We start from the raw sequence: 25,986 nt of genomic DNA, 5'->3' as shown, positions 1-25,986 counted from the left end.
TGTCCCACCAGACTGGGGAGCGGCTACGAAACCGCTTCACCCATTGTGGCGGAGGCAGGACGGGTGTCCAGTGAGAAAGGACGGGAGGCCTCAACACCCCCAACCAGTCCCAGGGGCGAGCCCCTGGAGACTGCCCCTGCGTTGCGGCTGGGCGTGTTGAGACCAACCCGTGTGTGTCTGGAACTGACCCTAGTGGCCCCAACCAATCTCGAAGGGGGGCCTTAAGAACCCCTCGCATTGCGGTTAGGAGCACTAGGGACAAGTATGAATGGCTTTGTGTGTCGATTTTTTTTCTGTAGCCTGAATGTCTTCTGGGGATGGGATGTCAGCATTCCCATTACATTTGACTAACAATTTCTTTTGCAGCTTTTCGCGAATTTTTTGTTCCCTCGCGCTAATTTTTTATATATATATATATATACATTTTTTTTTATTAGTAAACAAAACATCGTCTGGAATAAACGTTTTGCAGTAAATAGAAGTTTTTTTTGAATAACGATACTAGGACTTAACAACTTACAATTTTTTTTACCTGATTATAATGTCGCCTGATTATAATACTCCGTTCGGGAGTGCGGGAAATTTTTGAGGTAACCAGCACCGGGGTTGGTAATAATAGGGGGCCTTTTTCAAGGCCAAGCGTCCCTTGGTGGTGCACACCCCAATAGGGGGGCAATACGGAATCCCGCGGGGACTCATACAGGCTCGGACCTGAACGACCACCGCGAAAAATTGGATAGATCTGGAAGTGCCAGTAATTGAAACGCGCCCCTGATAAACGCGCATGATATCTCGGGGCTAATGACCAACGTGTCGACATATGCACTGGACGGAGCTAGTGCCTTACCACTAAATCACGGAACGTTTGGAAACGCTGCAAGCGATAGGGCGAATACCCCAGGGATTCGGGCAGAAGCTAATCGCGGAGACTCGTGGGTGGAAGTATTACACCAACTGTTCCAGGCTTCATAGGAGGAAATGCGGAGAGAGATGGGGTCGATCCGAACTAATATGGACCAGCTCAACGCCGCCCTCGAGTCGGCGCAGCAATCGATAAATTTGAACCGGAACGCGAATAGAACGGAACGTAACCCACTTCCAGCGGCTGTAACCCTAATGAACCCTGCTCCGACCAACATAGCAATAAAACCCCGGGAGTGGAAAATATCGTTCGACGGTAATGGAAGCGTGGCAGATTTTCTTTTTAAGCTAAAAACCCTGTGTGAGCGCACACAATGCACGGACGAACTTATTCCTTTCTGGGCGGGCCGAAGAGTAGTACTGGTTGTTCACAAAACAGAACCCAAGCGCGACATACGCCTTTTTGTACTATTCCTTGAAGAGAGAGTTCGGCACTCTAAAAAGTGACCACAAGATCATGATGGAGATCTCCATGCGGAAGCAAAAGGCAAGTGAATGCTATGACGTGTTCCACACGGACACAATTTCCTCTAACGCGCGCTTAAGAGAACCCATGTCAGAGGTATTGCTGATTGACATCATAAAGAGGAACGTCAACAGTAGCCTTAAGCTGATGCTCTTCAACGCGGATGTAAGAACCCTTCATGATTTACGCGATGTAGCACGCAGAGGAGAACAAGTGCTGAAAGAAAGCAAGCTGTTGGGAGCCACTTACCCAGGACAGCATGTGAACGTAGCCCGTGTGATAACCCCGGACTTGAGGATGGAAAGCGAGGACTGCTAAGCTGATCCGCAGATAGAGGCGTTGGAGTATAGACGCAGCAGGAAACCGGACTATTCAGGAATCCAATGCTGGAATTGTCAGGCAATGGGCCAGTCATATATATACTGTGAGGAACCCATTAGGAATCCTTTTTGTTTTAAATGTGGGTATAAGGAAGTACTTACTCCTAAATGCCCTAGAGACTATCGCAGGCAGGGAAACCAGTACCCGAGCGAGAAGGCGGGGAAACCTCGTTCGGCACCATAGCTCCCACACCAGCCAATGCTCGAGGCGTCGTCCCGTGCACCGAACCAGAGGGTGAATCTTCCGAGGTGCAGTAGTACCCTGACGAAAGAATCATCGAACGTGATAATAACCTTCCCTGACAGTACGGATAATTCCAATAGTTCCGAATCCGAGAGTCGAACGTCCTCATCCGCGATGGGCGAGCCGATCAAAATTCTGCGACGCCAGCATAGGGATGCCGCTTGCCAGACACAATCTTTACCTAATATAGGAGAAAGGGAACATAGATAAAAACAAATAAGATATACCAGTTTCGAACAATAAGCGGTATCGGAGAGTATTTTGAAGTGCAGGAAGAGATACCACAGGAGAGTACAGGAGCGTAGACTGCTGCAAGCCACCACGTTAACGCTTACAGAGGATGAAAGGCCTCTCGTAAAGGCTAAAATAAAAGATAGTTTCATTGTAGGGTTGTTGGACTGGGGAGTCAGCGTCTCCATCTTGGGAAAAAAAAGTGAGAATTCCTAAGAGATAACGGCTTCGATTATCAACCCTTACATGCATTCGTATATACCGCGGGTGGCAACAAACAAAAAATCTTAGGCTCAGTATCTCTAGCGGTCACTTTCAAGAATATCACAAAGATTATTCGTTTTTACCTTGTTCCTTCACTTCTCCAAGAAGCCTACTTCGGGGTAGATTTTTGGAGAGCATTTGCGTTAGCCCCCGAAATATTCCCAAGCGTAGAGTGCATAGAGGTGAGGAATGAAAAGGACGAAGAACTTAACCTCCATGAATTGTCACCAATCCGGAAAATAGAACTGCAAAAGGTCATAGAGACGTTTCCTTCGTACGAAAAGTTAGGCCTGGGGCAAACTAAATTTGTGGAGCATCACATTGACATGGGTGATGCCGTTGCCATAAAAAGCAAACATTTCCCTCTTTCGCCACCGAGGTAAGCCGAAGCTTTTTGCGAATTAGACAGGTTACTCGAATTGGGAGAAGAATCAAACTCTCCGTGGTATAGTCCTGTGGTACTGGTCCGGAAACCAGGTAAAGTTAGGCTGTGTATAGATTCCAGGAAGGTTAACGCGGTGAATAAGAACCATACCCCCTGCCTCATATCAAAGGCTTGTTGAGCAGACTGAAAGATACGCATTTTATTAGTGGCATTGATCTGAAGGACGCGTTCCTCCAGATCAAATTGACAGAGTACTCCAAGGAAAAAACAGTATTCGCAGTTCCGGGGAAGCCTCTGTACCACTTCAAGGTAATGCCCTTTGGTCTGTGCAATGGACCTCAGACTATGAGTAGGCTGATGGACAAGGCAATCCCCTCGCGTCTGCGGGAGAATGTCTTCGTCTACCTGGACGACCTGATGGTATGTAGTACACATTTTGAAGACCACCTGAAATTGCTGGCGGAAGTGGCAAAGTGCTTAACCGATGCAGGTCTGACGATAAACGTGAAGAAGAGCAAATTTTGCCAAAAAGAAATTCGTTACTTAGGGTACCTGATAGGCAGCGGGTGTTTGAAAGTGGATCCAGGGAAAATAGAAGCGATGCAAAACTTCCCGATCCTTAAATCTCCTCGGCAGATGCGTAGGTTTGTGGGCATGGCGAATTGGTACAGGGCATTTATTACCAATTTTGCTGACTTGGCAGGTCCCTTGACCGACTGTCTCCGTAAGTCACCAGGCCCGTTCATGCTTACCTCTGAAGCTATAGAGGCCTTCGAAAAGCTAAAAGTAGCCTTGAGTTCCGCTCCTGTCTTGGGCCAACCCGATTTTTCCAAAGAATTTGTAATCCAATGCGACGCTTCCAAAATAGGTGTTGGCGGAGTGTTTTTTCAGGTCGATGATGAGGGCGCTGAGCATCCAATCGCGTTCGTGTCGAAAAAGCTGAATAATGCTCAACGCAACTATACAGTAACTGAGCTGGAATGTCTCGCCGCCATAATCAGCGTGAAGCGCTTCCGACCCTATGTCGAAGGATTACAGTTTCGGATTATCACAGACCACTCCAGTCTCAAGTGGCTGATGAGGCAAAAGGACTTGAGCGGGAGGTTGGCGAGGTGGTCGCTCTTGCTGCAATTTACAATGGAACATCGTAAAGGCACCCTGAATGTAGTACCCGACGCGCTTTCGCGGTTTGATGCCGATGAGTTAACTTTCACTACCACACCCGGGAAAATAGATTTAGTCTCTCCCGAATTTAGCAGTGACGAATATCTAGATTTGATTCGACCGTCACCGAAAACGAGGAATCGCTTCCGGACTTACGAGTGGTGGACGGAGTAATTTTCAAAAGAGTTAAATTTAGTAAGGGGGTGGAAGGGGAAGAAGACTCGCTGTGGCGATTATGGTTGCCGAAAGGGTTGACTGAGAAAGCAGTGAAATTAGCACATGACGCTAACCCGAGTTAGCATGGCGGGTGGCAAAAAACCTTAGAACGTGTTAGGCAGAAGTACTTCTGGCCACAGCGGGCTAAGGACGTCAGAGACTACGTTCAGCGTTGTGATACCTTCAAATCGGTAAAACCCACTAACCAACAGTCGAGACCACCTATAGGGAGTACCTTTGCATCCGAGAGACCATTTCAGCGATTATATTGCGACTTCCTAGGGCCGTATCCGAGATCTAAGCGGCGAAATCAATTTCTTTTTATAGTACTAGACCATCTTTCAAAATACGTTTGGCTAAAGCCCATGCAGAGAGCCACCACTGTTAACGTTATAAATTACTTCGCTTCAGAAATTTTTCCAGCTGTAAGGGTCCCTGAATTTATTCATAGTGACAATGGTAAACAGTTTGTCTCTAAGGAAATTAACCAATTTTTAGTAAATTACGGGGTGACGCACGTGAGGACGGGGTTATATTCTCCTCAAGCAAACGCATCCGAACGCGTAATAGAGAAATTGTTTCGAAGATTAGAATTTTCCTGAAGGATAAACCAGACCATACCGATTGGGATAAGCATATACCCGAAATTTTATCAGTTTTGAGAAGTGATTTTCATACGGTAATTCAGTGCTCTCCTTATTTTGCATTATATGGCCAAAATATGGTCCAACATGCCTCAGCGTACAATATTTTAGAGAAACTCGGCAGCCTTCGGGAAGACCAGGTTACGATAGTGAGCAGAACGGACAAGTTGACTAATATTCGTGAGCAGATCCGTAGAAATTTAGATCAGGCCAAGAATAGGGGAATAAACACCTATAACAAGCGCTCTAGACAAGTAAACTACAAGGAAGGTCAGGAAGTTTTCCGGAAAAACTTTGCCTTAAGTAACTTCAAACAGGGCATTAACGCCAAATTCTTACCAAATTACCTTAAGTGTCGCGTGCTCCGAAAAATAGGCAATGCGCTGTATGATCTCGACGACCTAAACGGGAAATTGATAGGCCGCTTCCATGCTTCGGATATTCGTCCGCAATAAACCCCCAAGAACAGTTTGTCAAATTACAAATTGATTTTTTTTATAAACCTACCAATCGGACCTTTTTTGTCTTGGCGTTTTGGCGGTCGGGGACATCTCGCCCAGTGTTCTCCCCGAGCAATGACCTCATAGGATGTTCACGCGCGTACTCATCGAGAAACCTGAATAGCCTGGCAGCCCAAGCTTGGGTTGGACTAGCTTTTCGGAGTTTGGACGAGTTCTCCTTATCAAAATGTCTACACCCATATTTTTTTTGCCTTTCTGTAGAGGCGATAACCACTAGAACTATTCGGTGTTTTGACGAGTTCTCCATAACAAATTTCTAACTGCCGCAAAGCCTTAAACTAAGAAACAACATTAATTCCCTACTTGGCTTAACTTTTTTTTGATGGACCCATGTTGCCCGGCTAGCTTCGCGGTAGAACTTTGAGACTCTTGTCTTAGGGGTGAGTCGTGCCCCACGTTGCTTATCATCGGAGGTTCCTGGCAGAGGATTCCCACAGATGATCCGGTTCAAAGCGAAGCAGGTTTGTTATATTCCTCTTGGGATAGTCACCTTTGGAACACACCTAGTGGCTAGTGATGGCAAATAAAAGGTGACATGGCAATGTTGATCGAAAATGTACACTAGAGGTTGTGGCAGAAAAAGAAAAACGTGGAGCTGGTGTGCTGCAAACGAATCGAACGCAGTAGTGTTTTACAAGAAAAGTAATAAGACATACAAATTTGCGTGGAACTCTTTGTTGTGTATTGCTAAACAAACTTAAAGGGCAAACGAGCAAACTTGTTTTATAAATATGGACTTATCACCAAGCTTAGCTTGAAATAGAGAATAAAAAAAAGGGAGGTTGGTTTTGGTGGTCATCTTTGCCCTTGGCGGTGGTCGAACGTGAAAATACATTGGTATAACTAGCATCGTCATCCTAACGAACAAACATTCAACATTTTTGCAGAACTGATCTGGAGCGTCTTTTGACACTGCCACATAAATATAAAAAAACCAAAAACGAAAAGAAACAAGAGCGGAATTAAGTAGCTGCAAGTTAGTGCAACAGAAAATACACTACTGTACCAATAACATCATCCCGTGTATGATATAGAATCAGTAGTTAACATAAAAAGTATGGTCCTCTTTAAACATTGTCTATCTATCTATTAACCATTATCAGAAACCAAAACATTGTAAGCAAAGATAAGATTTCTATTTAAACATAAACCAAATACAAACATAAACAAAACCAAATAAAATATTATCAGCGAACAAAAGATTCCTATTCAACCATTGTAAGCATAGATAAGATTTCTACTTAAACATTATCAGCAAGATCCTTTTTTTGAACATTATCAGCAGCCACTAAACAAAAGAAACCAGAGCATATAAATAGACGATTAAGCATAGAAATAAGTTAGTCTTCTATTACACTGAAGCATATGAACTTTAGTTTAGAATTCATTAAAGTACATATAGATACAAATAAAGTATATTGTTTTATTTAAAATCGAAAGTACATACTTAACTGGGGGCTCAATAAGTGAATAAGTGAATAATAAAAGGAACTCCTAAAAAATCAAATTCCACACGTCCTCTAAAAGAGGACAAGGAGAACCAGAAAATAAAACTGGACCTCTTCCGCAAAAAACGATTACAAGTGTTTGACCAAAGCAGGGGAATCATTATGGAAGCAAGGTTAGTAACCTTGGAACAAGCTCATGCCGCTATAGAAGCACAATTAGCCCAGCTGCGGCAAGCCCAAGTACCTAATATCGAAGAATTCCAACCGATAAGTCCCAGGATAAACAATGCAAATGAAATAAATCTGAGACTATTCGAACGGCTACCAGTGTTCAACGGAGACACATCAAAATACAGGACATGGAGGGCAACCATTATATCAGCAATGAGTCCCATAGAAGCCTTTATTAATACCAAACCATATTACGATGCATTATTTATAATACGTCACACGAAGATCGAAGGAGAACCAGCAACTCTTCTACAGAATCATGGCACAGTGTTCCACTTACAAGCAATACTCAATCGCCTAGATTACAGCTACGCCGATACTAGAAGCTATAACGCCCTCATAGAGGAAATGAAAAGACAAATACAAGGAAAACAGACGCTATCCGAATTCCACAGCAAGATCTGTCAAATCTTTAATTTAGCAATGACTAAATGTGAAATTTATTACCCAGGGAATACTCACTCTCTACAGCAGGTCACAAAAGAAATGGCCATAGATTGCTTCCGCAATGGCATAAATGATGAATTTACTCAACACACATTATATGCAGCAAAACCAAGAGATTTAGAAAGTGCATACGCAATTGCCACGGAGATTCTTTATAAAAGGCAGAATAATCCGATACGACGAGAACGTATAACTACCCTAAACAGCCACAAAATGAAAGGAGGTATCAACCAGGAGTTCAACCTATTCCCCATATGGGAAGATCAAACCCGACACCAATGGACGTGGATACATCAATAGGAAGATTCCGGCAATCCACGAATAATCAGCATCAACAACAGCAATCGTATCAACAGAATCCTTTCAGAAACAACTATGAACGACAAAGAGCAGGATATGCACCTTTTAATCCCAATAGAGGAGAACCATTTAAACGAAACCACCAACCAACGTCATCAAGATATAATATAGTACCGCAGAAACTACAAAGGATCAATCAAATAACGGATAATAATAGTGATCAGTCATTAAAGGTAAATATAGATGAAAGTGAATTTGAAAATAGAGCTACTTTTTTAGACGAGTAAATAATCTGCCGTGTCTTCAGATTATTTTACATGATAATAAAAAACTCTTAGTTTTAATAGACACAGGCTCGACATTAAATTATATTAGGAAAAATATTCCAAATGGAAAGACCTTTCCAGTTAAACAATTTGTTAGTAGAACTCTGAATGGTTCAAACACAATAAACTCAGCTAAGAAGATAAGAATGCTAGGACAAGAATTAGTATTTTTTGAAATCGAAGAATTAAAAGAATTTGATATGATATTAGGAGAACAATCCTTGAGAGAAATGAAGGCTAAGATAGATCTGTTCGAATATAAAATGATGTATGTCAGGAGAACAGAGCAGAAGAAAAAAGAAATGGATGTCAGTCAAGTAAATTTCACAATAGATGAGAGCAAATATAAAAAAGAGGTTGAAGAAATTATGAGAATTAATGAGGAAACAAATCCTATTTTACCATTTACAACAACAATTGAAGCCACGATTCGCACTAAAACTGAAGAGCCAATATGGACGAAACAGTACCCTTACCCCTTTTCAGACAATAATTTCATAAATAAAGAAATAACTAAAATGCTAGAGAATAATATAATTAAACCCAGTAAGAGTCCCTATAACTCACCCGTTTGGACTGTACCAAAGAAAGGAACTGACGAGTTAGGAAACCCTAAGAGAAGAATGGTCATAGACTTCCAGAAATTGAATAGCGAAACCATTACCGATAGATATCCCATACCTGATGTCAACATGACAATACAGAATTTAGGTAAAGCAACTGTTTTTACAACCCTAGATTTGGAAGCAGGTTTCCATCAGATAAAAATCAAGGAGTCAGACACCGAAAAGACAGCCTTTAGCATAAACGGAGCAAAATATGAATTCTTAAGGCTGCCGTTTGGACTAAAGAATGCACCTTCAATATTTCAAAGATGCGTAGATGACATATTAAGAAATTACATAGGAAAATTCGTACATGTATATATAGACGATGTGTTAATATATTCATCCTCCCATGATGAACATATGGAACACATAAGAATTGTTATAAATGCACTGCGTCAAGCAAATATGAAGATTTCTAGGAAATTTTTTGACCAGGACTTTTTCGACTCCGAAAAAGAAATAATTATTATTTTCCGTCCCTGGAAAAACTTTATTTTAGGGGCGAATAAGGCAAGCATTTTTTATCCTTGCCGAAAGTTTTTTTTATTGCAACTAGAGTATTTGATACCCGATTTTTGGGATTGATAGCTTAATCAAAGCTTTATTGAGTGCGTCTATGACACCGGCGCGTCTAATTACTTGCGATATTGAACGCGTTTGGATTCAATCTGTACTGCGTACGCAACCCGAAGACAACTTCTTCCTACCGGAACTTTTTACTGAACCTCGCATAGGAGAAGTCCTTGAATCAGTAATCATTACTTAGTGATGTGTGCTTACCGAAGACATCTTTTACGCGTTGAACTCGTTCCGACTTCAGCAGAAATAAATTAAGTCCTTAGTTTTTCTGTTTGAGCTACAATATGCGAATTTGCGTTGGAAAACTTGCAAACTAATTCAAATCATCAAAGCTAAAACTTTGCACAACGACAACGATCTTTGTGGCTTGTATAGCGCGAAAAACTGAAATTTTATCTGCCTTGAAAGATAATGTCCACTTGTGTTGTTTTTGAAAAAAAAAATATTCACGAATATGATCAGAAAATGACTGAAAAGCAGTCAAATATTACTCTAAAACTATTAAAGCTCAATTTTACAATGATATCAAATATGAATAAAAAGCGTTTCGGAATAGGAATCATAAATGATTATTCAAGAATAATCACATTTATGGTACATTTTTCTCTTGACGATACGTTAATTTTCGAACAGAAAATGCTTTTAAATTTGAACGTTTTTAATCATCTTGGGGTATGATATTTAAATATTTTTTGATATTTTTTAGGTTTCTTGATGTTTCGGCATATCCTGAGCTGAATCGCACCCCGGCAGAGATGATATATATTAGAATAATATAACATTTTTTTTATTATTTAAAAATACACATACGTATGAATGAAAAGCAGAGAGTAAATAATGTTGCTTTGGCTGTAGCGATAAGGACACTTCCCGGGAGCGATTTAGTATGACCACCTGAAACCTTCTAGGCCATCCCGTCGATTCTATACAACTTTCAGATTCTAAAAACGGATCTCGAACCGCGTCTTTTGATACCACCTTTGTTTAGGTTGTGCACTGTCTTGAAAACGTTACCTTTTTTAGTTTTGGAAATCGAATCTTCCAATTCCAATTGGTGGCAAGAGGAATTGGCTGCCTCTAGTTAATGCGCCAGGTTAATTTAGAAGTGCCTAAACAGCTAACACACGTCACACCTAAAAGCCCGTAGCACAAGCACTTTTTTAGTTTAATTACCACAATTATAGTTTTTCATCGTTTTAAAATGTTTCCCGGAATAATTAATAAATTGTCGTATTAAGATGACGCTGTCATTTCGATGACAGCAAGAAACGTCGATGTGTTAGTGGAGAGCGAAAAAAGCTTTGAATGTGTGGGTGAACTAGTTACCTCCGTCTTGTAGGGAGCTGATCGCTCAAAATTTGCACACACACAAAAACATCACTAATGGCCATATTACGGAAATCTTAGGGAAATTTAAGTTAAATTTTTAAAAGACATAAAATGTTATAATTTTGAAATATATAGCATCTAGGACACCCTTATTGCAGTAATTGAAAGAAAATGTTTGCTTATACTCAAGTATTTAATTATTTTTTCTAAATTCTGTCTTGAAAACGTTACCTTTTTTAGTTTTGGAAATCGAATCTTCCAATTCCAATTGGTGGCAAGAGGAATTGGCTGCCTCTAGTTAATGCGCCAGGTTAATTTAGAAGTGCCTAAACAGCTAACACACGTCACACCTAAAAGCCCGTAGCACAAGCACTTTTTTAGTTTAATTACCACAATTATAGTTTTTCATCGTTTTAAAATGTTTCCCGGAATAATTAATAAATTGTCGTATTAAGATGACGCTGTGATTTCGATGACAGCAAGAAACGTCGATGTGTTAGTGGAGAGCGAAAAAAGCTTTGAATGTGTGGGTGCACTAGTTACCTCCGTCTTGTAGGGAGCTGATCGCTCAAAATTTGCACACACACAAAAACATCACTAATGGCCATATTACGGAAATCTTAGGGAAATTAAAGTTAAATTTTTAAAAGACATAAAATGTTATAATTTTGAAAGATATAGCATCTAGGACACCCTTATTGCAGTAATTGAAAGAAAATGTTTGCTTATACTCAAGTATTTAATTATTTTTTCTAAATTTATCTTTAATATTGATGCAATGATTGATCCAATGCAACTCTGGTCTTCCTACTGTTATTCATTCCACTCCATTCGAGTGCCTATTTTCACGCCCTGCGAGTGCCTTCCACTCTATTCGCAACACAACCTCGAATTAAGCTGCCAAACTATATAGTAAACAATGATCGATAACTAGGTGTGAGGGTAAAAACGTGACTAACGTGACGCGGTACAAAAAAATTTATCATATAGATGCGTTTAACACAAGCAATGTGAATGATGACAAAGTATGATATCTTATCTGACAAGCATTTGACAGGATGTTCAATATGGAGGTTTGACAGGGTGTTCAATATGGCTGCCATTGCCGAGCGAGCCGAATGGTAAAAAAACACGAGTCGAATAAAGACTTTTGTGAAAAAATAACGGTAAAAGTCTGGGTTGCCGTTTTTAGTTTGGCCACAATCGGCAATTAGGGTTTGGTGCAGGGCCAAGAGAAGTTGAAACAAGGTTTATGTTTGCACAAAAGTGTTGCTGTGTTGCACACAGCATCGATTGTAATTCGTAATGATTTTTTTTCACACGGAATTGTCGTTTGTTATGTATTTCATATAATTTAGATTATAAGAGACAGAAAACTTAATAAATACAAATGCAAACGAACGCTCTTCGTTGAAACAGAATTTTTTTATTTTTAAGTCTAAATGCAAAACCAAAATATGTTTCAATTGTAAATTGTAAAATATGCTCCATGTGTACATTTACTTATTCCATAAAATATTCACGCCTATCGATTAACCTGGAGATTAAAATCCTGGCAAATTTGACAAAGTCATAATGTCTTCGTCAGAGAGCGAAAAAAGCTTTGAATGTGTGGGTGAACTAGTTACCTCCGTCTTGTAGGGAGCTGATCGCTCAAAATTTGCACACACACAAAAACATCACTAATGGCCATATTACGGAAATCTTAGGGAAATTTAAGTTAAATTTTTAAAAGACATAAAATGTTATAATTTTGAAATATATAGCATCTAGGACACCCTTATTGCAGTAATTGAAAGAAAATGTTTGCTTATACTCAAGTATTTAATTATTTTTTCTAAATTCTGTCTTGAAAACGTTACCTTTTTTAGTTTTGGAAATCGAATCTTCCAATTCCAATTGGTGGCAAGAGGAATTGGCTGCCTCTAGTTAATGCGCCAGGTTAATTTAGAAGTGCCTAAACAGCTAACACACGTCACACCTAAAAGCCCGTAGCACAAGCACTTTTTTAGTTTAATTACCACAATTATAGTTTTTCATCGTTTTAAAATGTTTCCCGGAATAATTAATAAATTGTCGTATTAAGATGACGCTGTCATTTCGATGACAGCAAGAAACGTCGATGTGTTAGTGGAGAGCGAAAAAAGCTTTGAATGTGTGGGTGAACTAGTTACCTCCGTCTTGTAGGGAGCTGATCGCTCAAAATTTGCACACACACAAAAACATCACTAATGGCCATATTACGGAAATCTTAGGGAAATTTAAGTTAAATTTTTAAAAGACATAAAATGTTATAATTTTGAAATATATAGCATCTAGGACACCCTTATTGCAGTAATTGAAAGAAAATGTTTGCTTATACTCAAGTATTTAATTATTTTTTCTAAATTTATCTTTAATATTGATGCAATGATTGATCCAATGCAACTCTGGTCTTCCTACTGTTATTCATTCCACTCCATTCGAGTTCCTATTTTCACGGCCTGCGAGTGCCTTCCACTCTATTCGCAACACAACCTCGAATTAAGCTGCCAAACTATATAGTAAACAATGATCGATAACTAGGTGTGAGGGTAAAAACGTGACTAACGTGACGCGGTACAAAAAAATTTATCATATAGATGCGTTTAACACAAGCAATGTGAATGATGACAAAGTATGATATCTTATCTGACAAGCATTTGACAGGATGTTCAATATGGAGGTTTGACAGGGTGTTCAATATGGCTGCCATTGCCGAGCGAGCCGAATGGTAAAAAAACACGAGTCGAATAAAGACTTTTGTGAAAAAATAACGGTAAAAGTCTGGGTTGCCGTTGTTAGTTTGGCCACAATCGGCAATTAGGGTTTGGTGCAGGGCCAAGAGAAGTTGAAACAAGGTTTATGTTTGCACAAAAGTGTTGCTGTGTTGCACACAGCATCGATTGTAATTCGTAATGATTTTTTTTCACACGGAATTGTCGTTTGTTATGTATTTCATATAATTTAGATTATAAGAGACAGAAAACTTAATAAATACAAATGCAAACGAACGCTCTTCGTTGAAACAGAATTTTTTTATTTTTAAGTCTAAATGCAAAACCAAAATATGTTTCTATTGTAAATTGTAAAATATGCTCCATGTGTACATTTACTTATTCCATAAAATATTCACGCCTATCGATTAACCTGGAGATTAAAATCCTGGCAAATTTGACAAAGTCATAATGTCTTCATCATAACCATATTTATATATCATTTACGACACTTTTGATAGTTGGAGTGTCAGCACTGATCCAGGAAAATGAATGAGAGTGAGCAGTACGGCTATATACTTAATCAGTATGCCATGTTGGTGTATAAGAAGGAGACAAAAACTCACACGTACACAGTTGTTTACATCACATTTGCGCAAGTCCCCTTAAGTTTGTGATAGAAAGTTTGTATGAGGCGCTGATCGTTAGGTTGACATTGCTGACAATCAGATGATAGTCATATGATAGTCAGTATTCTTGTAGGGACTATGCTGGCAAAGCTGATTGATGGCGGAGTCATTAAAGGTGAAAGCATTAGCCAAGCTGATTGCAACTTTTCTCACGGATTTTGACAGTACGAACATTTCTCAGAGTATTTTTGACATTACCACCAACGAATTACACAAACAAATTACATGGAGTTTGTGTGTATGTCCGCTCGCTGTTACCACCTTACGGCTTCACCATGGCTATAGCATTGCCAGCACAATTCAAACATAAAGTATCACGTTTTTGTTAACGTTTTTAACGTTAACGAAAGCTTTTCATTTCGGTTAAAAACGAGATACAATTTATCTTGATAATTTCTTTATCGATAATATTTCGAAGTGTTTCAACGGAAACGAAGGAAATTTTTTGATAAACGATTAGCTTAACGTTAAGGTGCATCCCTGGTTTTAAACAATAGTTATCACCAAATTATTGGAGTAGGGGTTCAGCTCTAAATTGAGCCTAAAATCCTTTATCAGTAGGCCGATACATCAAAAACAATTAGTTTTTAATTTTTCGCCATATCCAAAACTTACAAATATTTAAGTTGGCAAGTTTATTAGCTTTTCAGATACTATTACATATTAGAAATATAATTTGTAAGTAATTTTTTTGAAATATCTTTTTTTCTGAAATTATCAGATTTTCTAGATGCAGCAATGCCAATAAATATGGTTATGATGAAGACATTATGACTTTGTCAAATTTACCAGGATTTTAATCTCCAGGTTAATCGATAGGCGTGAATATTTTATGGAATAAGTAAATGTACACATGGAGCATATTTTACAATTTACAATTGAAACATATTTTGGTTTTGCATTTAGACTTAAAAATAAAAAAATTCTGTTTCAACGAAGAGCGTTCGTTTGCATTTGTATTTATTAAGTTTTCTGTCCCTTATAATCTAAATTATATGAAATACATAACAAACGACAATTCCGTGTAAAAAAAATCATTACGAATTACAATCGATGCTGTGTGCAACACAGCAACACTTTTGTGAAAACATAAACCTTGTTTCAACTTTTCTTGGCCCTGCACGAAACCCTAATTGCCGATTGTGGCCAAACTAACAACGGCAACCCAGACTTTTACCGTTATTTTTTCACAAAAGTCTTTATTCGACTCGTGTTTTTTTACCATTCGGCTCGCTCGGCAATGGCAGCCATATTGAACACCCTGTCAAACCTCCATATTGAACATCCTGTCAAATGCTTGACAGATAAGATATCATACTTTGTCATCATTCACATTGCTTGTGTTAAACGCATCTATATGATAAATTTTTTTGTACCGCGTCACGTTAGTCACGTTTTTACCCTCACACCTAGTTATCGATCATTGTTTACTATATAGTTTGGCAGCTTAATTCGAGGTTATGTTGCGAATAGAGTGGAAGGCACTCGCAGGGCGTGAAAATAGGCACTCGAATGGAGTGGAATGAATAACAGTAGGAAGACCAGAGTTGCATTGGATCAATCATTGCATCAATATTAAAGATAAATTTAGAAAAAATAATTAAATACTTGAGTATAAGCAAACATTTTCTTTCAATTACTGCAATAAGGGTGTCCTAGATGCTATATCTTTCAAAATTATAACATTTTATGTCTTTTAAAAATTTAACTTTAATTTCCCTAAGATTTCCGTAATATGGCCATTAGTGATGTTTTTGTGTGTGTGCAAATTTTGAGCGATCAGCTCCCTACAAGACGGAGGTAACTAGTGCACCCACACATTCAAAGCTTTTTTCGCTCTCCACTAACACATCGACGTTTCTTGCTGTCATCGAAATCACAGCGTCACCTTAATACGACAATTTATTAATTATTCCGGGAAACATTTTAAAACGATGAAAAACTATAATTGTGGTCATTAAACTAAAAAACTAAAAAAGTGCTTGTGCTACGGGCTTTTAGGTGTGACGTGTGTTAGCTGTTTAGGCACTTCTAAATTAACCTGGCGCATTAACTAGAGGCAGCCAAGTCCTTTTGCCACCAATTGGAATTGGAAGATTCGATTTCCAAAACTAAAAAAGGTAACGTTTTCAAGACAGTGCACAACCTAAACAAAGGTGGTATCAAAAGACGCGGTTCGAGATCCGTTTTTAAAATCTGAAAGTTGTATAGAATCGACGGGATGGCCTAGAAGGTTTCAGGTGGTCATACTAAATCGCTCCCGGGAAGTGTCCTTATCGCTACAACCAAAGCAACATTATTTACTCTCTGCTTTTCATTCATACGTATGTGTATTTTTAAATAATAAAAAAAAATGTTATATTATTCTAATATATATCATCTCTGCCGGGGTGCGATTCAGCTCAGGATATGCCGAAACAACAAGAAACCTAAAAAATATCAAAAAATATTTAAATATCATACCCCAAGATGATTAAAAACGTTCAAATTTAAAAGCATTTTCTGTTCGAAAATTAACGTATATCGCCAAGAGAAAAATGTACCATAAATGTGATTATTCTTGAATAATCATTTATGATTCCTATTCCGAAACGCTTTTTATTCATATTTGATATCATTGTAAAATTGAGCTTTAATAGTTTTAGAGTAATATTTGACTGCTTTTCACAGTCATTTTCTGATCATATTCGTGAATATTTTTTTTTTTTCAAAAACAACACAAGTGGACATTATCTTTCAAGGCAGATAAAATTTCAGTTTTTCGCGCTATACAAGCCACAAAGATCGGTGTCGTTTTGCAAAGTTTTAGCTTTGATGATTTGAATTAGTTTGCAAGTTTTCCAACGCAAATTCGCATATTGTAGCTCAAACAGAAAAACTAAGGACTTAATTTATTTCTGCTGAAGTCGGAACGAGTTCAACGCGTAAAAGATGTCTTCGGTAAGCACACACCACTAAGTAATGATTACTGATTCAAGGACTTCTCCTATGCGAGGTTCAGTAAAAAGTTCCGGAAAGAAGTTGTCTTCGGGTTGCGTACGCAGTATTACATTCATCTTTTATGCTTTTCATACAGATTGAATCCAAACGCGGTCAATATCGCAAGTACTTAGAGCGCGCCGGTGTCATAGACGCACTCAATAAAGCTTTGATTAAGCTATCAATCCCAAAAATCGGGTATCAAATACTCTATGCAATAAAAAAAACTTTCGGCAAGGATAAAAAATGCTTGCCTTATTCGCCCCTAAAATAAAGTTTTTCCAGGGACGGAAAATAATAATTATTTCTTTTTCGGAGTCGAAAAAGTCCTGGTCAAAAAAATGTCCTAGGTGAAATTGCTTGAGTTCCCAGGTATCCCTATAGCAATATCATGTCGAATCATGTATCCTTTTTATTTTTCGAACTTTTTCAATAAAAATAAAGGTCCGAGTTTAACTAGTTCTATCGGACTCAGGTAATACAAATCCGCAAATAATTTTCATCTTGATCCAAATATATTAAAAGTCCAAAATTAATAGTTTTGCAAGGAGTTAGATTATAGAAGGAATAAAAGTTTCCGCCCTTAGTTTTTCAGTTCCAGTTTTTTATCGTTATACTTCATTTTGGACGTTACCATTTTTGCTGGACAAATAGCCACTTCCCAAAGCAAATTTATGATATCCTAATATAAGCTTCAAATTTATTTATTTATTTATTTATTTAAGACATCTAGAAAATATACATTTTCATACAGACTAAGTAGAATAAAAACATTAAATTACAAATTAATTAACGATCCTATTTAATAACAATTTAAATTTAGTTTTTGGTAGAGAGAAATCAACATCATGTACCCTTGAGTACAAATTAAATTCTCTTAATGCTCTTAGAATAGGAGAATTAAAAGCATACATTGTTCTAACTCGATCAATAAAAAAGATGTCATTACTCCTCAAGCTTCGGGCTGGGATATGAAATGAAATGCATTCTAGCAAGGCAGAGGAATCAATAGTTCCACGAACTATGTCATAAACAAAAGAAAGTGACAGAATGATTATTCTGGAGTATAACAATTTTAAGTTTATTAGCTGGCATCTAGCAGTGTACGAGGGTAACGGATCCATGAACCCAATCGACCGAAGAGTGAATCGAATAAAAGATTTTTGAATTCGTACAATCCTATTGATATGACAATCATAATAAGGTCTCCAGATAAAGAGAGCATTCTCTAACTTTGAACGTACCAAACTCGTATACAATAATTTCAGTGTATAAGGGTCCTTAAAATCGGAGCCAAACCGGCGAATAAATGCAAGCATTGAGTAGGATTTAGCAATTATGTAATTTATATGACCAAGAAATAAGAAGTTGGAGTCAAAGACAACACCGAAATTTCCCTAAGGGAGCAAAGTTGAGAGTCCTCGATATAATATGAGGTGGGAATGGGAGAACGAGACTTTGAGAACGAAATATGAAAGCACTTTTTATGTTCAAATGTAATCGGTTACTATTACACCAGGCTACAACGTTATTAAGATCCTCTTGTAACTTAACAGAGTCCAGGTGACTGGTGACAGCCGAAAATATTTTCAGGTCATCAGCATATAACAGAAATTGTGAGTGTCGAAAGCAGCTTGATATGTCACTTATAAAGACAAGATACTACACAGCTTCTAGATAAAAGATACGACCTTATTAACAATAAAAACATGGAGTGAAATCCCAAACTAGCTAGTTTGGATAATAAAAGCGAGTGGCTAACTTTATCAAAAGCTTTCGAAAAGTCCGTATAGATGGTGTCAACTTGACAACGGTTACCAAAAGCTGATAAACAGAATTCTGAAAATATGGCTAGATTTGTTGTGGTAGATCTTCCTGGCAGGAAGCCATGCTGACTAGGTGATATCAAGCTCTTAATGGCAAACAACATTTTCTGTTTAACGATGTACTCAAATAATTTAGAAACCGTAGACAATTTAGAGATGGGTCTGTAATTGGCAATATCATTCTTGTTACCGCTTTTAAAAATAGGGGTAATAGAAGTAATCTTCCAAGCATTGATAAATTCGCCACTATCAAGCGATTTATTGAGTAAAATTAAAAGAGGGTAAGCAAAAGCTGCACAATTTTTAAATAGGCAGGCCGATAAACCATCGACATTAGTCTGTGTTGTGTAACTAATATTCCTAATGCCATCTATTACATCATCAATTATTAGGTTGAGAGAACCAAAATTGATAGGGGGGTCAACGATTGGGCCCTGGTTTTCAGTTTCTTCAATGTCAGACTCAAAGTTGGAACTAAAAAAGTCGCAAAAAGATTTGCAGCCTCATAGGAGGTCGAAGCAATGGTTTCTTTATAGAATACCTCAGACGGAATAATAGAACACGATTGTTTAGACTTAACATAAAGCCAAAACGCTTTAGGGTTCGTTTTAATTTCAGTTTCATATTTCTGAACATAATTTTTATGTAGCACCCTACTCATGGATTTAAACTCCTTCGAGTAACGCAGATATAGACCTCTATGGGAAGAAGAGCCTGAAGACTTAAATTTTTTATAAAATTTGTTTCTTAAATTTTTTAGTTTCTTTAAGTCTTAAGTGTACCATGGAATTTTATAAGATCTTTTTTTATTAATAGGAATAATGCTCAAAAGCAGTCATGTAAAGATAGACCATAGAAAATACAATCCCAGTCTAAAGAGGTCATTTCAGGGTTGACAGAATCAAAATCGCAATTTTTAAAACAAAAACTAGTAGGATGGTTATCTTCACAAATAGAGTTAAAATTATAAAATTCCAAGTTTAACACTAGTGGAACATGATGTTGATTTGCAGCAGACAAAGGGTCCAGGCACTCATTTAATGAAAAATTCATATTATCGCTAATAATTATAAGATCCAAATTAACAAATTATCAATTACATAAGACTCAGCGAAACTAGTAACATTATTAGGAAACAAAGAAAAACTATCATCTAGTCTATTCCAGCTTATATTGCACAGGTTAAAATCACCAAGAATACAGTAATTGCTGTTAGAATGCTTAGTAAATAAAGCTAAAATATTATCAATATGCGCTTTATAAAGTCCATCAGCACTAGACGGCGGAATATACGATGTACAGATTAGAAGTTTAGAGCTGCTGCAAATTGATACACAAAGTTGATCTAAGAGCGAGTCCCCATTTGCCAAGGGAACCAATGAACAGCGATATTTCGTGGAAACTGCAATGAGTACACCTTCACCTCTTGAAGTCTTGGTTTTCGCGGAGTCTCTGTCCTTCGTATATAGCTTAGGATCGAAGAATTCGTTGCTAAAAAAATTTTCATTGAGCAAGCTCTCAATAAGAACCACAATATCATAGTCCGAGTGAGAGCTCAAGTCAAAGAGTATTTTAGATTTTGTTCTTAAACCAGACACGTTATGAAAATATATTTTCAAGGGCTTATTATGCATTATGACCGGAGACTAGGCCTTTATGGTTTGAGTGGTGACACCACCTCCTTTCGAAAAAACTGGAAGGGACGAAGTTTAACATTCGCAGGCCAAATATCGGCATTTAACACCTTCTCATAACACTAATCTTCAACACCCAATTTAAAGTTGACTTTCCTTAGATCACCTTCAATAACATCCTTCTTCACAAGCTTAATGCACACCAGAAACCGCTTCTCAATTGAGGCATGTTTAGAAACATAAGATATAATATTGTTGGAAGTTACGCTAGGTAAGAACGAGGATATGTGGAGCCACTTCATCGATCGTACGACACCAAGTTCCTGACTGTGGCTGGATCTAACAAGTAAAGGCTGTTTACGAGGCTTTCGGTTAGATTTATTATTAGTTTTCCATTCGGAAACATGAGACACAGTATGTGCTGGAGAATTTGGAATAGTACGACTAGTAGACGAAAAATCAAGTGAGCGGTCCAATCCATTGGAGAACAATTTTGAATTTAGAGTCATAGGGCCAGTACTAGGACCATTAACGAATGAAGATGGAGTAGTATCACTAATAAGCTTAGTAGTAGTAGACTGCTGGGATGCTTGCATAGGTACAGCAAATGTTTTAGCTAAAGAATTTTGATTCTCAGTTAATGTAGTAGAGAGAGTAACAGCAGAACTAAAAACAGGTTTAGCATGTGGTAGAGTATCATCTGGCAGCGAAGAAGCACACAAAGTAACAGCAGCAGCAGTATTCGACGTAGCTTTCGCATTTAATGCATTTGTGACAACAGTAGAATATAACATAGCTGAGCACGCCGCCGCACGAGAGACTGGTATAGCATTATTATTATTAGCTGATGATACAAGAGAAGAGCATTGACGAGACTGATCAGCAGTAGTTACGGCGACGGATTTATTAATTTCATTAGATGCCGTGCATATGACGGATGATATTGAAGGGTAGCTTTGCTCAGGCTGATTTGCAGTAGATACAACAATTTTGCTTTTGACCATTGCACCATTTTTACTCTTTTTTTTCTTTAGCTAAGCTACCAACAATGCTTTGAAGGTTTTTTAGCTCGAGAGTTAGTTTCGATATATCCTCATTTTTATCAACTATTTCGGCCCGCAATGATCAAATTTCGGCACAAAGTTCTTCCGTCTTTTGCACAAAAAGTTGTTTATCATCTCGATAATTTTTGATCAACGACAGCATAGAAGCATTATCAGCTCTTAGATAAGAAAGTTCATTTAAGATAGATTGCAGCATTGATTGTTGCTTATTTGAGGGCAAACCTAATGTTTCACTTTGTTTGCTATTATCAGAGAATGAGGCTAAATTATCGCTGGTTTTAGAAATATAATTCTCTTCAAAAGCAGCGGGTGGCGGAGGGCAGCGAATCGAAGACCGACGCTCAAGAGAACAACCTTTACAAAAGAATGGTTTATCAGACGAGGTTAGAAAATCCACATCAGTCTGCAGCATACCAACACAGCTTAAATGAAAAATCTCTTTGCACTTCATACACTGAATCTTCGGATGTGACCGATCAACCCTTTGTCCACAAGCACAAGGCATGACAATAAAGATATAAAAAGTTAAGTTGCCTGATTATATTAAGCAATATTTGTAATAAAAATTATGTAGAGTTAAGAGTCACTATCTCGGTAAAATTGCTTTTGCATCACAGGAACACCAATAACATAAAATCACAGATTTTAATAATAAACACAAGAAAAATCTTTAAGCAGCGGCAAAACACATCCGACCGCACCGAAGTTAATTTTTGTTCAGAGCTCTTTTGCCAATTTTCTTTTTGTATGAGAGCCGACCCACCCGAACGTCCACCCATCAAAAACATACTAACATTTTTCTCAATGCGTAGCAAGAAAACACCTGAAGAGGTTGCTGAATTGCTGGAAGATGGCTTTAAGAGTCTCACCGAAGATGAAGAGTACAATAATTCACTGTTACGCAAATATTTGAGGCGTGAAGTCTTAGACGTGTATTCAATGACCACAACATCACCGCCTACCGAAGCTAATCTCTACGATTGCATACAATCGGGTATAACTCATCATAGCTCAAGTTGTGGTGTTTATGCAGCCGATGCCGAGTCTTATGATGTATTTAATAAACTTTTCGATCCGATCATACGAGATTATCATGGCCAATTGGAAAACGATAGTGATTTATTACAAAAGGATACAGATTGGGATAATGTGGAAGAAATAGAAAATTTGGATCCGGAACGCAAGCATATACTCTCGGCGCGTATACGTATTGCACGTAATCTAGAAGGTTATCCATATTTTCCGAAATTGCGTGAGAAGCAGTATGTGGAAATTGAAGAGAAGGTACGTTCCGCAGCTGAAGGATTGGATGGTGAACATACTGGCTCCTATTATACAATGGCTGATATTGAGCCAGAGATTCAACATGAAATGGTGTCACGTCATATACTCTTCAAATGCGGCGATGAGTTCTTGAGCACAGCTGGTTGCTATCGCTTTTGGCCGACTGGGCGTGGCATATTTCATAATCCAGCTGAAACATGCTTAATTTGGGTTAATGCGGAGGATCATTTGCGCATTATTTCTATGGCTAAATGTGGTGATTTAGGTAATTTTAAAAGAGAGAAGGTATAAAAGCAGAACTCCATAACTAGCCGGGTATAATATAATTCCACTTCGTTTCTCATCTATTCCATTTACATAGCTAGCAAACGAAGTGAAAGTCGCGTATGTAGCAAACCCTGGAAGGGTACCAATGGGGTTGAAGCTTAATACTTTCACTTCCTTGTTCAGCTGTCTATATGAAAAAGCTGAGGGGAAAGGTGATATGCTGCAAGGCCTGAAATGTCCGTGAGGTTAGATATGGAGTTCGGTTTTATAGATTTGTAAGCTACACTTGCTTGAAATATAATAATCTTTTGCAGGTGATGTTTACAATCGTTTGGTCACTGGCCTTACAGAATTAGAAAGGTCTTTACAATTTGCACGTCATCCACGTTATGGCAATTTGACCGCATGCCCGACTAATCTTGGTACCACACTTCGTGCTTGGGTACATATACGCTTGCCTTTGTTGTCTCAGCAGGAAGATAAACTTAAAGCAATGGCTGAGGAATTGAATGTACAAATCCGTGGTACTGGTGGTGAAAATACCCAAATAGAGGATGGTATAATGGATATATCGAATAAACGTCGTTTGGGTTTTACCGAATTCGAGTTGGTTAAGTCCTTGCAAGAGGGTATCGTGGCATTAATTGCCGCCGAAGAGGAACTCGAAGCATGTGGCGGTGAGGATTAGAGACGTAAGTCGCCGTCTCGCGGTACATATAGTATACTCAGTGCATAGAGTGACATTATGGCGCATGAAAGCGAATAAAATAAATATAATTTTGAATTGAAAAATACTCCAATGTATTTCAACGTATTTCAACGATTTTCCGCTGTATTCCTTGTTATTCATTTTAGTTGAAGAAGAAATCAACTCTTTTGAAATAAGAATCTTTCAAAGAAAGTAAAATCGTCAGTCGTCTCGACAAGGCATATCTAGCTCTTTTCAGAGTCATATCGCCCGATATCTCTCCTATCGCCAGTGGCCAAGACGTTTGAAGCCATATTGCTCCCCTATTTCAAAGCAAATTTGCAGCTAGCCTGCCATCAGCATGGCTTTAGAGAACTCCCTAGCACAACCACCGCTCTAAATGCCATTAGCACCCAGATAAATTGCGGTTTAAATCAAAACCCCCACCATAGAACAGTACTCGTTGCGCTAGACCAATCAAAAGCTTTTGATACGGTCAACCATGGCAAGTTACTGCAAGACCTGGAAGGGTTTACCCTTCCCCCATGTCTTAAAAGGTGGGCCGCAAATTATCTGGGTAGTCGGCAGGCATCGGTGCAATTTAGAAACGAAACATCAAAACCAAGAAGAATTAAACAATGGGTGCCACAGGGTGGTGTCCTATCCGCACTTTTGTTTAATTTCTACATATCTAAGCTATCTTCGCCACCAGAAGGAGTTGCAATCGTTTCCTGCGCCGATGACTGCACAATAATAGCCCACAGATCCAAGTTATCACACCTGTAATCCCAATACTAACTAATGGCGCACCCTTTACTCACGTTGCCGTGCATGTGACTTCTTCATTTCCCCAAATAGCACTTTCGCTGACTCAGTACACACGCAAGCGATCGGTAACACAATACAACCAATAAGGCGTGAGCAGTGCAGCATAAGCAGCATTGGCCTATACACTCAACTCATCGAGTATGAAATGTCGGCTGGTGGTGGGATCTGCAACGTAGGCATAAGTAAGTTAGACTTAAAAGTTAGTTGGTAACAAAAGAATATGTTTTAGATTAGTCGTATTAGTGAGTGCAACGAGTGCACAATAAATCAAGGTCAGTATCAACTTAACTAAATTTGTGTATTTCCTTTGGTCGGTGAACAGTGAGTTCACCGCAACTTTAATTTTTTAACAGTTCCCCTATTGAGAACTGTAAGTGGTGCCCGAGACAGCGGGTGCAAAGTGGACAAAAAGTGTTTAAGTGTTCAGTTGAGAATAGACAAAAAAATTAAATCCCCAAAGAACTAAGTGAACTATTCAAAAAAATTTTTTCAAAAAAGCGTTTAAGTGGAGAAAAACAAAAAAAGGGCAAAGAAATTAAAAGCCCAGTAATTAAGTGAACTATTTTAGAAAAAAGGGACAAAAGCCCTTCAAGAAGAGAAATATAAAAAGCAAATAGTTTTAATCCAATGAGAAATTGGCTTTTGTGAGTATAATCTAATCACATTATATTTCCCTTTTCTTCTTCTATTTTTACAATAACAAAATCATGGACTCTGAATAAATCAGGAAGTCACTAACGGAGAGGAATGGGGCTATCAATGCCATTCTCTCCCAACTGAAGAAAATGGACCAAAGGCTCAAAAGTGTCAAGTCGAAAAATAACGACGAGTCTTTGTCAGGGCTCAGTAGTAATCTGGAGAGGCTAGAAGCCCAAGTGGAGGAAGTACGCAGGCAGTCATTGGATAGCAGGCCAGAACCGGCTGTAGAACCGCTAGTTATTCCTCGGACGGAGGTCGAGCTAGCGGAGGTGGCTAAGCTGCCGGACTGCGTAAAAGAGTTGCAGGTATTCGATGGATAACGGGAGCACTACGGCTCCTGGGTCCATAGTGTAGAACAGGTAATAAAGGATTACGAAATAGTGCGGCATAAGCCGATTTACGCAGCCATCTTGAGGCACATTAGGGGGAAGATTAGGGGCGCAGCAGACTCTGCATTACTTGCGCACAATATACTAGATTCCGACTGGGGCAGGGTAAAGGAAATTCTTTCCCTGCATTACGCTGATATAAGGGATATAGAAACGTTGGAGCAGCAATTGACGTTAATGTCACAAGGGCGTCAGAAGAT

General features: G+C 38.5%; 2 protein-coding genes across 5 annotated transcripts in view; one reads left to right on the top strand and one right to left on the bottom strand.

Moving 5' to 3' along the window:
• Positions 1-25,986, bottom strand: part of LOC137240247 (uncharacterized) — a 162,107-nt gene that overhangs the window by 62,323 nt on the left and 73,798 nt on the right. The gene's annotated exons all lie outside the window — the stretch shown is intronic.
• Positions 22,436-23,870, top strand: LOC137241657 (arginine kinase-like). The gene is made up of 2 exons (XM_067769159.1): positions 22,436-23,180; positions 23,497-23,870. The coding sequence occupies exons 1-2, from the start codon at positions 22,436-22,438 to the stop codon at positions 23,868-23,870; spliced, it is 1,119 nt and encodes a 372-aa protein (XP_067625260.1).

This window comes from Eurosta solidaginis, chromosome 2 (genome assembly GCF_040869045.1).
Source record: "Eurosta solidaginis isolate ZX-2024a chromosome 2, ASM4086904v1, whole genome shotgun sequence".
In the NCBI taxonomy this organism is placed as follows: domain Eukaryota; kingdom Metazoa; phylum Arthropoda; class Insecta; order Diptera; family Tephritidae; genus Eurosta; species Eurosta solidaginis.
This window is presented reverse-complemented; position numbering and strand designations above follow the sequence as displayed.